This window comes from Canis aureus, chromosome 9 (assembly GCF_053574225.1).
Source record: "Canis aureus isolate CA01 chromosome 9, VMU_Caureus_v.1.0, whole genome shotgun sequence".
Lineage (NCBI taxonomy): Eukaryota > Metazoa > Chordata > Mammalia > Carnivora > Canidae > Canis > Canis aureus.
This window is the reverse complement of record NC_135619.1, coordinates 27,153,349-27,169,661: the sequence shown is the minus strand read 5'-3', so window position 1 is coordinate 27,169,661 and position 16,313 is coordinate 27,153,349. Positions and strand designations below refer to the sequence as shown.

General features: G+C 32.8%; 1 protein-coding gene across 3 annotated transcripts in view; it reads left to right on the top strand.

Moving 5' to 3' along the window:
- MDGA2 (MAM domain containing glycosylphosphatidylinositol anchor 2) overlaps positions 1–8,521 on the top strand; it is a 786,794-nt gene extending 778,273 nt beyond the window's left edge. Inside the window, exons 17-18 of one of the 3 annotated variants that reach the window (XR_013386160.1) lie at positions 1,198–1,726; positions 2,002–8,521. Coding sequence is in view for 1 of the 3 variants with exons in the window: in XM_077909189.1 (XP_077765315.1) it covers positions 1,198–1,286 (89 nt within the window). In the remaining 2 variants the exon portion in view is untranslated. Of the gene's footprint in view, positions 1–1,197 lie in introns of all 3 variants that reach the window. The other 2 variants (XR_013386159.1, XM_077909189.1) reach the window with 2 other exon arrangements.
- Positions 8,522–16,313: the final 7,792 nt, after the last annotated feature.

Genomic DNA, 16,313 nt, shown 5'->3' with positions numbered 1-16,313 from the left:
CCTTCTCTTTGGCATGAGAAAGTATTCTATATCCGTTTAACTAGCATTTATTAAGCTCATTTTGACAATTAGCGTTTGGGGAATATTAAATTAATGTTAATTTCTAAGTACAAACCGGCTTGGCAGCCAAAAGCCTCTTCTTAACTGCTCAGGTTCCCATTTACTTCTCAGGCAGTAAACGGTACTAAGGCCCACACTATCAAAAGCTGAAGTTGTCTGTTGTCTTCAAAACCCAGCTTTCTCCTAGGTAAGAGCCATTTTGTGATTTAAGCCAGGTGAATGAATTATCGGGCTTGGCCATGTTAGCCCTCCAGGGCAAGGTATACATTCTAAGGAGGTATCACCTGGATGTAAAGCTCTACTTGAAACACCAATTATGATAGGACTCTTAAGGCAGAATGGTGGAAAGGATTTTTTAGTTAAATAGATGACATAGTGCTTCTAAAAAACATACTAAAGAGATAATTATTTATTCAATTTAAAGATATTGGATCATTCTAAGCATATATAATCCATGGTCCATTGTAGCTGATTTTTCTATCCATGACAATCCCTTCCTAGTTTTCATAAAAAGTAGTTTTTCACTCAAGTCGTTAATCTTAATCATTTCTGGAAGCTTGGAAAAAAAACTGAACTCAGGATTTCCAAGACTTTTCTATGTGAACATATTTCCCTCTTTATTTTTTTAGCAGAGCTTGCCAAATGCTTTATGTTTTTTACTTTTTAGATGTTAGATAATATTTTTTGTATATTTTTTATCGGAGTTCGATTTACCAACATATAGTATAACACCCAGTGCTCATCCTATCCAGTGCCCCCCTCAGTGCCCGTTACCCAGTCACCCCATCCCCCCCGCCCACCTCCCCTTATGTGTACATATTTCCATGTGGCATGCAGAACTCTGAGGTTGAGCTCAGCCACAAACACAAATACCTTCTGGATAAGTTTTCACAGTATATCATATCAACTTAAAATATTTTATTTTATCAAATTTCTAGCCACACATTTAAGTTATTTTCCTTTTCACATGTCTTGGAAATTGACTAATAAAACAAATTTAAAAAAGTATTTTCCAAAAATGTTTCCCATATACTACTATTGTTTTATTAGTTTATCAGAGTTGTATCGGTAGCTACGTGGAATATTTATTCTCTTTTTTTGTTGTTTGTTTCTTGGCATTATTTTCCTTGTCTTTAGATTCTGTTGATGGTGCTGTTGGAATTTTAGTACATCTATGGCTTTTTCCAGTCATCGTCCTCATCTCTATCTTAAGTCCTCGAAGGTGACCTTATCCTGGCAGAGGCTATAAAAGATTCACCAGGCACTGGCATGAAGAAAGAGTCTTTGTAAATGGACATTGAAAAAACAAACTACCAAAGATTCCTCCACTGACTACTGACTCAAAAATAAAATAATAAAAACGAATTTTTTAAGGCACTGGGGATAAAAAGACATCATGGAAGTATAACTTATTCCAAACTGCATATAAAAGATAATCTTGACCTGAGTAGAGAAGAGACCTTCAGGTGCTTTTGTGGCTAAAAAGATTACAGCGTCATCTGGTCATCTGGTTGAACTCTGGAAAAAAAAAAAAAAAAAAAAAAAAAAAAGCTATAGAAATCCTTGTCAAAGCACAAAGTCATGGCTGGTTTTGTTTCAAATGAATAGTTTGCTTGTTACCATGGAAACCTAATGGCCTGCCAACAAAAACCTCACTGTAAACAGGGTACGTGAAGAGCTGGCATTTATTTTCCTTTCAAGAAGGTTTTACGTAGAGAATTAAATAAATGTAGGCCCTTTTACCTTTGGTTGTTACCCTTCCTTGAAAATAACCCGAACTCAGAATTATTTAAAACATTCATGCTCCTCCCAACTGTCCCCATCCCACCTTTATTGTTATTATTTGTTTTCCTCCCATGGCTAAGCTAGATAACTATATGCTGTCTCTTTTTGCATGCATTACTATCCAGGATGGTAAACCTGGGCTTACATATTACACAGGCTTATCGGAGTTTGCTTGCGGCCACTTGAACACCCAAACTAAGTCATCTGTTCCAATGAAGAAACCAAACCACCATCTTTTATAAATTGCCATGGAAACCAAGTGCCTTCAATGAAACAAGCCTGAATAATTTTCAACTCAGAAGCTTGCACTGCTGAGAGTGGTTTGTGTAAAACTATTTTATAAACAAACTACAGAGCCGAAATGTGCAAATTACAGGCAACCCAACAAAAGCCGCTTCTGAAGAAAGGACCGGAGCTGCTGCGTAAGCCCATGCAGACGAGATATTTGTTCTTTGACCTCCTAGACAGCCATGGCCTTTCAGCTTATTGTCCATTAGAAAATAACTTCCATTGAGACCAGACATGGGAGCAACACTTTTTTCTTCCAGGTTATTAAATGGGTCAACCAGAGCAAAAGGTTGTTAAGATAATACTTAGCGCAGAAGGTGGTAAAACACAAGAGTGATTTTTTACTCTAACCTCCATTTGAAATGAAATTGGCCCTAGCTTTAGAGGGAGCAAGAAAATGTTTGTGATTGCAGTGCATACAAACTCTACAGCGGAACTGGGCCTGAAAAATCTGGCTTTATTCTAAACACTGAGGGTAATATGCCTCTGCCCTTTAGTCAGACTCTGTGCAAATTGTGAAATATTATTTTATTATTTTACCAAGATTAAAAACACTTTTACAAAAAAACAAAAACCTGTAAAAATGATTTTGAGCTACCTGAGGACAAATCATACCTTTAACCAGCCAGTTTTCCAATGCATTGTAAATTTCACTTAAACCTGTTGGCTATGAAAATTTGAAGATCTTTTTCCTTAAATTATCTCAGCTTTTAACTTCATTTAAAAAGACTTTTGTCTAAAGAAGAAGATTATTATTATTATTATTAATTATTATTATTATTATTATATGTTCTTTCAACACCCCAGGATTAAAAAAACTGATTATGCAAGTAATTGGGATATAAGTATTAAATTATAACATTTGCGAATATTAATATAAAAAGCACAACAAAATGTAGTGGAAAAATGACAAAGCTTGATTTTTAAAAGAAAAAATTCTGTAGAAATGTTTGTGCAAATTCAGTAATTCAACTTAAAAGATAATTTTACAGCTATGTTCAATAAAGCCTCTTTCCAGGTAAGGTATGCAAAGCGGTATGTGTGTTTGTTGAGCAATGTTTACTTGTCACCAAAATGAGACTAGTTATACAATTTATTGGTTCTGTTACCATGGGATTAATCTTCAGGGCTTCATAAACTTTAATGTCTGCAGGATAGAATTTAATAGGAACCCCTGATGCATTCTTCCATATTTTTCATACATGTAACAACAACAAAAGTCAAACTTGTGAAAGTAAAATATGAAACAAATGTGAACTTGGAATTTAATGCATATTTTCATAGTTAAAGAGGGGACCAGTCGGAATATCGGATAGGCAGTGACAAAATCAAGTTAAACCAAGTCCTTTAAGTTAAACATACATAACTAGTAAGCTTTATAACTTATCTGAACAAATCAGATATATTGAAAATTTTCAAAATTACAGTCAACCATCTGTTTTATCGAACCAAAGAGATTAAACAATATTTGGGGCACTTAGCTAATTATTTACTAATTTTCCTTCACCTTGGCTTCCATTTTGTGTGGCACCTAACTTCTTCTCTACCCTCTTATTAGTGGATCATCCTTCCTAATTGATTTTCTACACACTCGTCGCTGGTAATATTAATAAAATTGTTTTCATCTAAAGAGAGGCTTAGTTCATTTCTGCCTTCTTCCCTTATCTTGAATTTGATTTGAGAGAGACTTTTGCAAAAAACTAAAAAGAAAATCTATATTTAGAATATTTGGATAGACATTTGTCGTTTCCAGGAAAATAATCCTTTTCTCCTTAGTAACCCTGCATACAGAAATTGTTGTAAGTGAAAGTTTTAATCCTCTACAAGACACTCATGAAACAATAAAGTCTTTCTATAACCTTTCACGCAGTAAGGAATACACAAGTTTCAGAAGTTCCTGAGAACTGGCTGGTACTTCAAAAATTAATTTTGATTAAATTTTTGAAAAATTGCAGATGAATGCCAAGAACAAAGGGGTAATCAGAGGAACAGCAAAACAATCAGATTTATTGATATGATAATAAATTAGAATAGCTGTCTCAAGTGGGTTCTGGATGACTTATATAAACCAACAATCTTAGAATCTGACTCAATGTTTTTCACTCCAGATCAAATGTTTAGTTGCTTTAATTTAATGAAAATGAATTTTGAAAAAAAAAAAAAAAGAAAATGAATTTTGAAAAGGGAAATTTTAAAAGGTTGGGGTAAGTGAAATGTAAACTGTGTTAAGTAATCTCCTGTTTAACATTAGTTATAATCATGATGACTTTCAAGGACTTATAACTGCCTTTCTTTTCCTAATATTTCTTGTATTTATTATGAGTTGAACTCACCAATATATTTCCCCTTTTCCTTTTTGATAACATTTTGAGTGTATTGATGCCCTTTTTGCTGTTGTTGCTTTTCTTCATAGGAAGGCATCAGGCAATGGAGCTTTTAATTCTCTGGGAGAAAGATTATACCATGTAATCTCCTAGTGTCAGTAATTGATCCGATTAATTAGGAGCTTACTGTGTTACAAAGATGCTTATTCTTCCACATTTTAACATCTGTGCAACTGGACCTATTTTAATTCCAATTGGTAGCATTTCTGTGTAGTGATATATAAAATAAAAGTGCATATTAAAGCTGATGACATCTTAGATATGTTGAAATTCACCAAATTCACTAAAGTCTCCAGAAGAGCCAAATCGTGCCCAATATCATTCCTTTTCAACAATCTCAAAAGAGAAAATGATGCTTTATCATATTTGTAGGACACTTATATTAAATACTCATTGCCTATGCATTATTCAAAAATAACATAACTTCTATTTTGTGCTTTAAAAAAATCTGAGTCTTCTCTTACATACATTATATACATACCTAGCCCTGTTGTCATTTTTTTCCTGCTACCTATTTTTAGTTCCATCATGAATTACAATATGCTATATATCCCTGGTTTGAAATGTTTTCTTGTTTTGTATGATTCATAGTATTTAGTCAGAAGTTTGGCCTGCCATTAAATTTTCTTTAAGAGATTTGAAAGATGCATGGTACACTACAATGTCATACAATAGGCTAAATTAATGGTACTTCCTTTCACATATATCACAGAATTGACTTTGGCATGGCAATGAATTGTGATAATTATAATCAGAATTAAAAAGCAGCTAGTCAGTTACATCATGTTACAAATAGTAAAAATAATCCCACTCTTTTATATTTTAAAATATGACAAAATATGAATGACAACTGTACTAACTTTTGACCAAACATGCATTTTTATTTTAAGACTTTATAATAAACTTACTTGTCAAAATGCATAACTTGAAGAACAATTAATTAATTCAGTTCTATACCTAAGACTGTATGAAACTGGCTTTGGTATTTTTCATGACCTATTTTGTCTGATTTGATTAGTGATTTGAAAGATGATGACAGACTAAGATGATTTTGATAGAGTGATTTTCAAAGGATTCTTTTGAATGAGATTTATTTAACAACCACAAAACAAACGAAACTTTTTTTTAATGTGCCTTTCAAAGATCAGGGCCTCATAACAGCATTTAAACTGGAAAAAAATTCACTTCAAATTCATTTCCATCTTGGTTGATGCCTACTTTTTACAAATTGCTTTGCCTCCATCTCAACGAAGCAGAAAGTATATACTCTTCTTGCAACTGGGTAGTTGATATCAATGAGGAGTTACTGCATTTTCTGTGAAAACAATAAAATCATAGGGTTCAATCCCATGCTATTTCCTTTCATACAACATTCCTTTTGTGTCTACCAGTTTAATTCATTTTCTTAGTGCTTATTTTTAAAAAGCTGTCTCTGACACTTTTTTACTTTAACTTAGGAGAAAAGCTACCATGAATGAACAGAACTTTTTTTCAAATCTGATATTAAAAAGCTCTCTGCTGAGTATCCACAATATTTACAAATATACATTATTACATAGAAAAAGTAGGGCTCGAAGATTTGAAATTTTAATGGACCAATTGTCAGTTCACAATCAATCCATTACATGTTTGTGTCTGCTTAGGAACAACTAAAAGTTAGGGAGATTTAACTATTCCACATATTTCTATATGGACTACCTAATTGGCATTTTTAGAATAAAAGTTAATAAAATATGAGTCATGAGTTCACCACCCTGAACCCACATTGAGTATATTTAGATTAAGGGATTGGTATTCAAAATTTTGAGCCAGATAGAGGCTAAACTCTGGGTAGAAATGAAATAGTTTTCTTAAGAGAATATTTACAACTGAATGAATTTAATTTTGACTGTTCTAATTTTCCATGAGTTGAGTTAAAAAATATTCTTATTTTTCAATAAAGTGATGAGAAAGTCTATGAAATAGGGATTAGCTTGTTAGTTTCAGTTTGTTTTCGTATGGGTCTTCACTGTTGTCCTGGATTCCCAGGATATCATTTTTATTTCTTGAATCTCATCAGTATATTTAAATGTATAAGTTTAATCAAATATATGTTGTCTTGAATTTATATTGAATGTTAGTTACATTTTAGATCTCAAAGTTTAGATTTAACTTACTTTTCATTTTGATATTTTACTTCTGCTAACTAGTGTCAGATAGCTGTATGTCATTTTCCCTTGGATTTTCTTTCAATAAATGCAATTATGTTAAACAATCTATTAGTGTTTTGGGGAAATTTCTGCTGTCAATAAGCACTTAAGTTAGAAACAAAAAGCTATTTAGAATGGCAATTATATTTGCAAATTAAGATGAAAATGCCATCATTTCTTTCACTATTAAAAAGCTTTTATAGACTCAACACTGCAGTGAAGCACAATTAGCCCATTAAAGTTATGTGTTGATTCTTAACATCCTTTGTGAGGAATAATTTGTAAGAGACTGTGTTAAACAAGTAGGCATTAAAAAAGTCTTCCTGAATGAACTGTGATTTAAGAATTACAGTTCAATTTAGTAACTCTGGGCTTCGGCATGATAGGTGAAATATTGACCAAGGGTTACAGCGCTCATGTTCTCTAGGAAGATGGTTTCAGCCACATATTCCTTGGGGGCACTCTGTAGGCTTCATGTGTTTCTTCTGAGGGAAACGAATAATAGTGCTTGACAATGATTTGTGTGAACCAAAGTATAAATGGAATCCTAACAATTAACTTGCACAGCTTAATTTCCTCTCACCCTTTGGTATTGTATTTCTAAGTGTATCTATGAAATTTTAGAAAAGTGAATACAATTATCATTAGCAGACCCATTAATTGTCTTTAAAAGTCAACCCCTAACTGTGTATTAAAATACTGTTTATTCTTTATAAGCTATTTGGTTTAATAGCAAGTTAGGGATCTTACCCATCTTTTGTTTTCCTATGGTACTATGTTCCTTTAATGGATTCTTTAGTTGTCTGAATATCTGCTCCCCAACTGATATTGTAACCTACTCCAGGACAAGAACTGTGTCTTTTAACAAGTTTAAGTACTTCCAATTTATCTAGGTTCTATGGAGATTATTGGATTAATGATGATTGAATTAATCCACAATTTAGAGCTAAGTTTAGTATAAAACTTATTCAATGAACCTAGGAATTAAGCAACAGTGTCACCTTTCAGTGGTAAAATCAATGAAATTTCACAGACAGAAGAGGTCTCCTGTGTATGAGAAAAATGAGAAGTAAAGGCAACTGAAATACCAATGTAATTGCAACACAAATTCCTGGCACTTCTTAGTTTAACGGAAAGTGAATATATTTCTTAATAAAAGGGCAAATGTTGTCAGTGTTTTTGCAAACAAAATTACTATGTGGTTAAACTAAGGAAAATGAAATTAATTCTGCATGTTTTGTGTCACATGCCATCACTATACGTGAGACTAATACTACATAGGATCTCTGCTTTCAACCAAAATATATTAATTATACAATATTATGCTTAATTTTATATTAGATAGATCATGAGCTCTAGCTAAATTTAATAGCTCCTTTCTAGAGTTTGTTGCAGTATATGTTTCTTGAGATCCAATCATCCACTGAACTCAAATAAATTATATTTAAACAACCAAATATTTATAAGAATTATATGATAATTGAAATATAAGATAAAATTTTAAAGATAAGACATTTATTTAGTTCTGGGAATATTTTATGTAGCATCAGCTATATTCTTATATATGGAACAAGTAATGGTAAATTAATTTTCAAATTTGGGAATTGTGTTGAACAGAGGTAACTAATTTTTGTTATTTTAATTGTTTCTGTTTTGAATTATATGTTTTAATTTCCAAAATTAACACCATCCAATAGGCCAATGAGCCCCAAATAAAAGGTGATACAGTGTTAGTACATGGCAACTACATAATGATTGTTAAGTAAGTGACTGTATAATTTTTTAATGAAATAAACTTGCACCTTTCCTTTCTCATTGATTTAGTTTTTGACAATGTCATGTACAAGACTGGGATTTTGCATGTACTCAAAAAGCCTTTCCAATTCAGGGGTATTTGAGAGTACCAGAAGTGTATCCATTCTGAATCAACATCCTCTACTAGGGCCTGCCATTTCTCACCCAACAGTCTACTCCTTCACGCTTAGTATTGCTTAATCTTTTTTTTAAAACTATAACTACTCTCATTAAGGAAGCATATTAGAGTTCTCTAAAATTTGGAGATAACATTTTATTAGTTTACAGTTTTCAAATATTCTAGCAAAATAGGCTAAGAAAACACTGACCTACTGGGAGGGGCTAAGAAACAAGGAAAGGCATGTAAAGAGGAGAGGTATGGCGTTTCAAAAACTGTTCATTTCACAATTTTCCTGAGGACAGTTCTAGATTTCATATGTACTACATAAAATATAGACAGGGTGAACGGACTGTCAGCCAATTACATGTGAAGGCTCAAAGAACAGAATGATAAATCTTTTAGGACAGAAATATAAACAGTGAGGTCACCAGGAGGGGGACAAATGAACAGATAAGGAGAATGCATTGAAAAATTAGACTAATCAAACTAGAACCTTCAAGTTAACAGAAAGGAAAGTAAAATTACATAACAATGCATTTTGGAAAGTTATATAATCTAAAAAAATGGAACTAAAATATTTAGATGAAGTAAATTTGAAAAAGAACCACAATAAATATATATGCCAACACTTTACCACACACTTTTCTCGCTTTCTCTTCTTTACCCTACTGGGACTATAGTTACAACTTGTCCTCTTTGTCCACTTTCTCCTTCCTGGGTATGTGGATACACAGTATGTAAGTTAGTCCAGAGTTGAGAATTGTTGTGTCTGTCGTACATGTGCCAGTTTGGCCGTGAGCATTTCCAAATTATTTCCACTTTCTGTAATAGTCTTACTTCAAGCCCACACATACATACACACTATTTATATAATGACTTATCATTTTCAAAGTATTTTCAGTTCATCTCTTCTAGCCCATAATGGTTAGTAAATCTCCATGGTACACATGAACCTATGTATAATGGATGTGTTCTGGTCTTCTTTCCATCACTCTATCTCTCATTGCATGTGGATGGTACCCTTTCACAGTGCAACCCAGGATTGACTAGAACAGTGTTTAACAGGCAAAGTATTTTGTATTTCATTATCAGTGAACCTCTATACTTTATCAAATCTAAAACAACATAATTTTACATACCACTGAATGAAAAAAAAATATTTTTATTGTGATTGTAAGACACCATTAGTTCTAACAGAAAATCCTATGTCAGAGATGTTAAATTGCAAAAATAATAATAATAATCTTTAGACTGATGAAATACAGCCTTATTTATGAGTATAGAGGATATTTCATTTGACAACCTCACAGGCAATCTTCACATGGTGTAATGCATTTGAACTCTGTAATGTGAATCAAAATTTCCTAGAACAGTTGCTGAAAACAGATTCCAGAATCTTGGCACCAGTGGTTTTGTTTCAGTTGATCTTGAGGGAAGAGAGAAGGGACAGGTTTTTAAAAAGCCACTTAAATAATCCTGATCTACATGATCAAAATAACCATAATTTGTTAAAGATTGGAGTGCTGGAAAGAACTAAAGTTCAAATCCTGATTTTACCACTAGGAGCGGTGTGACCTTGCATAGATGGTTTAAAATCTCTGTGCCTTAGTGCCCTTGGAGATACCATTGAAAAGTGTGGCATCAGACTACCAGGGTTCTTCATTGCATCATCTCCCTCAGTTCCCTTGGCTATAAAAGGAGGTTATGTTATTAATTAAGGAGCTAATATGTGTAAAAAATTTAGGACATTACTGGCATAAAACAAGCAATACATAAGTCTTGGCTCACCTGTAAAAATGGAATGGTAATAACAGTACCCACCTCATAACGCCATAATGATTAAATGAGGCAATGCAAATTAAGTATTTAGCAGAGACAGAAATTAGTTTTTTTTAACATACTAGTTTAATAAAGTAATGAATCTTTTAAAATAAGTTCTTTAAAACCTCTTCTAATAGCTAACCCTTATTTCCTTGTCCTGTTTTAACTTGAAGATAGGGAAGAAAGAGTTCCATAATATTTTAATGATTCAAGTATTTTAATGCTTTTATTTATCTGACAAGAAGTGTAATCGCCCCCAAATGAAATAAGCTCTCTGACATTACTTTAAAATGTAAATTATTTTTTGAATAATCATGCTATTTTAGGGTATAAAAAAGAAAAATGCTAGTAAGGAAGCATATGTTTGGCATTCTCCGAAAGTTACCATTGAGAATCACATATGTGTTTATATTCTAGACAGAAATGCTGCTCACTTTTTAAAAATAAACTTTTATTTTGAGATAATTCTAAATTCACCTGCATTTGTGAGAGATAACATAGAAAGATCCTGTATATATTTTGACCCGGATTCTCCCACTAATTACCTCTTGTAGTTATATATTTGTGTGTATTTAGCTCTGTGTATTTTAATCGCACCTGCAGGTTCAAGTACCCACCACCATGGTCAAGATACACAGTTCAATCACCTTTAGTGTTTGTTATCTTTTACTTTATATATTTCCCTTCTGCCTCCCCTCTTCCAACCCATTTTCTACCTATCCCATTTTCCTGTCAACAACTAATCTGATCTCTTTTCTACAATATTGTCATTTCAAGAATGTTACATTATGGTATCATATGCTATAGAAATTTTAGGGATTGGCTTTTTACTGGCAACAGAATTCCCTAGAGATTTATCCAAGTTGTGGCATGTAAGCAATAATTTGTAACTTTTTATTGCAGAGTATAGTATTGTGTAGTAGTTTTGTAACCATTCACCCATTGAAGGACCTCTGAACTTTTGCCAGTGTAGGGCCATTACAAATAAAGCTGCTCTGAACATTCATGTATATACATTGTTGTGTGAACATCAATTTCCATTTCAGAAATAAATGTACAACATTATAAAAAACTGCCAAATTGTTTTCCACAGTGGGTGTACCATTTTTCACTTCCACCAGCAATGCATGAATGATCCAATTTCTACGCATTCTCACCAACATTTGGTATTGTCACTATCTGTTTTTATTTTAACCATTTAGATGGGTGTGTAATGTCTCATGACTTTAATTTTCCTTTTCCTAATGACTAATGAAGTTGAATACCTATTCATTTGCCATCTGAATATCACGATCTGTGAAATGTCTACCATAACTTTTGCCTATTTTCTAAACGGTTCCTTTGTTTTCTTTTACTGTTGAGTTTTGGGAACTCTTTTAATATTTTACACATTAAGTCATTTGCTGGATTTACAGCATTCCAAGTAGCTTCTTTCAGTCTGTACTTTGTCTTATCATCCTTTTCACATGGTATTTTGCAGAGCAAATGTTTTTAGTTTTGATGAATTTTATTGTTTTTCCATAAATCCATATGGATTATGCTTATAGTGTCAAGTCTAAGAACTCTGTAGCTCAAGGTACTAAAGATGTTTCTCAATTATTATTCTTTTATAATCAATGTTATCTTTATTTTAAGATGGAAAATTGGACAAATTATAAGTCCTATTATAATGTTAGGTACACTTATTTTAGTTCAAAATACTGACATTTTCTCATAGTAGTGATGGAAGTTATAAAATAAATAAATGGGGCTAACAATTTAGTTCTGGTGTTAAATCTAAATTTAGAATGTTACATTTAAAGTTACTTATATGATGTATGAGAATTCCACAAAAACTTTCATATAAGGACAAGGAAATTGCCTCTCTGCATCCCAGACATATCCAAAGATCACTATCCTTAATTTACAAATTCTTCTTTAATTCCACTTACCGGGATTGTCATAGAATATCAGACAAGCAAGCAAATAATCATGCATAAGGATATTATGGCAGTTTATAATGGTGAAAAAATCGGAAACAATATAAATGACCATCATTAAAGGAATAGCTAATTAAAGTATGGTTGTGTTCTTCCCATATCTATTCTAGCTTTAATAGGGTGGGCTTGAACTTCAACATATAAATATGTCTACAACATATTATTAGGTTAAAACACATCATGTTACATGTCATCTGATATATTTATAAAAATATGTATACCTCTAACTGCTAATATTATCCTGTCTGATAGATATGGTTTAGCAAAGTTTCATTTTCTGTTTTATTTTTAAAATTTTTTTAATGAAATATATACAAATTTTATAGCCAGAAAGAAAAAGAAATCCTGGAAAAAAAAAAAAAAAAACTTCGTGTATGGGAAGATTTTCTTTGGGATTTTATTGTTCAGAAATAGATACTGTCTACATCTGCATGGCCTAGAAAATAGGTGTGCAGCCACTTTACACGGATGTATAAGACAACAAGGAGAACCATGTCTGCCTGGTGAGTTCTCAAAGATGTGCTGGGATATCATAAAGAGGATAATTGTCAAGGGCAAGATACCACTTACTGTTGCCCACTGGCAGAGGAAATCAGGTAAGATTGTAGAGTTAAAATAAACTCTACTTAGTGAGGTATACTTGGTTCAAAGTTCAGTTGGGAAACATTAATCAGAAAAAAAAATGAAAATTTTGTATGTAAGTTAATGAAAATGATTAATTAATGATTCCTGATTTATGAAGAACAATGCAGAGTTCATGTGCCAGGAGAAATGTGCAGAATTTCTGTTTTATGATGTAATGTACATGTTCCTAAAGACTTTTTTCACTTTTATCTCTTCTTTCCTGTACACTAATTATTTGTCGATCTCAATTGTAGTCTCTCAACTGTATTTATTTGTTCTGGAAAATAGTACATAGGACATGAGAGTAATCTCCGTCACAATGAGCACATTTCTTTTCATCTTTTCTGGCCTGGTTAGCTCTGTTGATTTGGGCATGTGCTAATGAGGCCAATCCTGAAGATTCACACTCCGTCCTAATTAGCTCTTCCTAGAGAGATGTACTCCGTGGACACACACGGGTAGTCTCAGCCAACCACCTGACTAATGCTTGTTAGTGGTCAGAAATAAAACTACAGTTGTGTGGCTATACTGATGGTTTTCATTATTGCAGCTGAATAAAAATTTCAAAAACATGTTTTACATTGGTACATTAATAGATGCTGATTCTCCAGTAGTCCTCATATCTATAAGCAGCAGCAATCATAATATAAGCCAGAAACCTGAAGGCAACCTGGATGCCTCCTGAGTCTTTATCTTCATTTCCAATCCATCACCCACATCTTGGTTTTTGCCTCTTGAGTATATCTGGAAACTATGTCCCTGCCAACATTCCTGATGTCACTACCCTCAAAAAAGTTACCATGAACTCTCACTAGGATACTGCTCTAGCTTCTCACTGTAGACTTCCACATTCAATACTGTAGTTTATATTCTCATTCTCCACTTGTAGCTTATATAATTATCTCTAAAAATGTATACAAATATGAGTTTACTCTCTTTCTTGCCAAATAAAGACTGAATACCTTAAAGTAGCATAAGAAATCTTCATGATCTGGCTTCCTCTCACCAATCCAGCCTTATCTTGGGTACTGACACTCCCCAGTACCTATCATACTACATACTCTGTAGTTGGCGCTTAACCAAACAAAGATGAAGAATGAACAACTCTCCTGCCAGTCTCACTCTTGCTCATGTTGCTTCAGAGACAGAGATTTTTTTGGTTTTTCCAATGCCGCCTCCATAACCAGGGCCTTGGTGTCAGCTGGTACTTGTCTCAAATACTCTAAGCCCTCCTTCCCTGTCACTTGGTTCATTCTCCACCTCATCTTATACAGGTGTTCATCTGGGAAACTTTTCTTCATCATTTAGATCAAATCAGTGTCTTCTATTATATGTTCCCTCTAATGTCTTTTAGAACACTTCTCAGATGTTTAATTAAATATTTGTGTATTTGGTTATTAGGAGCTTCCCTTACTGCACTGTAAGCTCTGGGAATCCAAAGGAAACATACTTATTTTCCTTAACATTTCTTTTGTATTTTATTTAAATTCAGTTTGCCAACATTATAACACCAAGTGCTCATCTCATCATCCTTCAGTTTTTAAAAGAAGATTCAGAGTAGTGTATCAACTATTTTATTAAGCAGCAATGAATGACTACATTTCCCCCACTCTGACCCTGTTGAAACTACTTTTATTTTTTTTTTTTTTTTTTTTTTTGAAACTACTTTTAAAGACTTTCCCAAAGATTCATTCTCTTCAAGCAATTTATTGTTTTTAATACTGCTTATCACACTTTTTTGAAATTACCAACTTCTTTAAATTACCAACATTGGTATATGTTATCACATTTGCTAGCTTTTTCTCACTGTTTTGGATACTATCAATTGTCTCACATGCCATCTATCCTTCTATCTTTAACTTTTTCCAGTGGTCTAAGTTAATTTTTATTAGTTCTGTCCCATCTAATACAAGAACTACCCATTCATGGATGATGTCTGAATTGACCTCATTCTCTGGGTCTGCATCTTCTATATAGATTCAAGGTTTATGCTGAATACTACTCTTTATAGTCAAAATTAGTAATAAACTTCTTCATCTCTAAAAGTCAAATTCTTCTCCTGAATTCTTTATCCTATTAATTTGTCCACCATTATGCTACCATTTTTCTAGTGAACTATTTTCAACCATGTTCAAAACCTGTTGAACCATCTTTGTCTCCATTTCCCTTGTGTCTTAAATGTAAACAGTCCTGCCTTCTCATTTTTGTCATTTTTAACCTTTTTTAAAATTCCATTCTGCTTCACAGAAATTAATATGAATTTTCTCCTGTCTACACAATGTAATAGCATCCTGACTCATGTCATTTCCCTTATGCCCCTGTTCCCAGATTAATCACAACTCTGTCAAATTGGTCTTCCTCCAAAGAGTCCCACTGTCTTAGAAGAATGTGGAGCCTCAAATATATTGATCCCCTGGCTCAGGGTTTCTTAGTGTCTACATTTTGTGTTCTGATTGAAGTACAAATGCCTAACCATATACCCACAACTTTCCTTAAATATATCTAATATACTCTGCCAGGTTACTGTACATTGCAATTTTACTAGAAAGCAAAACTTTCCTAGAACATATTCACCCTCTCTAAATTCTTTGAGTTTTAACTTACTATTTCACTTGACTGAAGTGATTTATGGGCTTGGGACAGAGAGTAAGAAGGAAGAGTCCTACCCATCCTTGAACATTCATGTCAAATGCTACCTTTTACCCTTCTTGAAATTCATAAACCTTTTCACACGTCTTTTATGGAACAGATATTTTGCTTTATATTATAACCTTTGGGCCCTTGTCTTGTTTCCTTAATAGAGACTGTAAGCTCCTTAAGAGCAGGCATTATTTCTTATTAATTTTATGTTCCCTGCAATGCCAATTTCAGAGATTGGCATATACTAGGTGCTCAATTAATATTTGTTGAATTAATCTAAATATGTAGGAAACCAAACTAATAAAAATGTATATATAGAGAAAAATATTCAAGAAATCATTGAAATTTGTACAACATAATGTATAGAATAAAAAATTATTGTTTCTTCTGTATCATTTGTTTTATTAAGATTTTATAATATTATTTATGTTTATAGGATTTAATTTTCTTCAGATTTCCTAATAAAGAATTAATGTGATGTTTTCAAATGTTTTGTTAGATAGAACACATATTCACATGCTCATTACATACATCAGGAAACTGGTACACAGAGGTTTTATAACTAACCTACTTAAGATTACATATAGACTGAGAAAACACCCAGAATTAAAATCAGGGTCTTTTGACC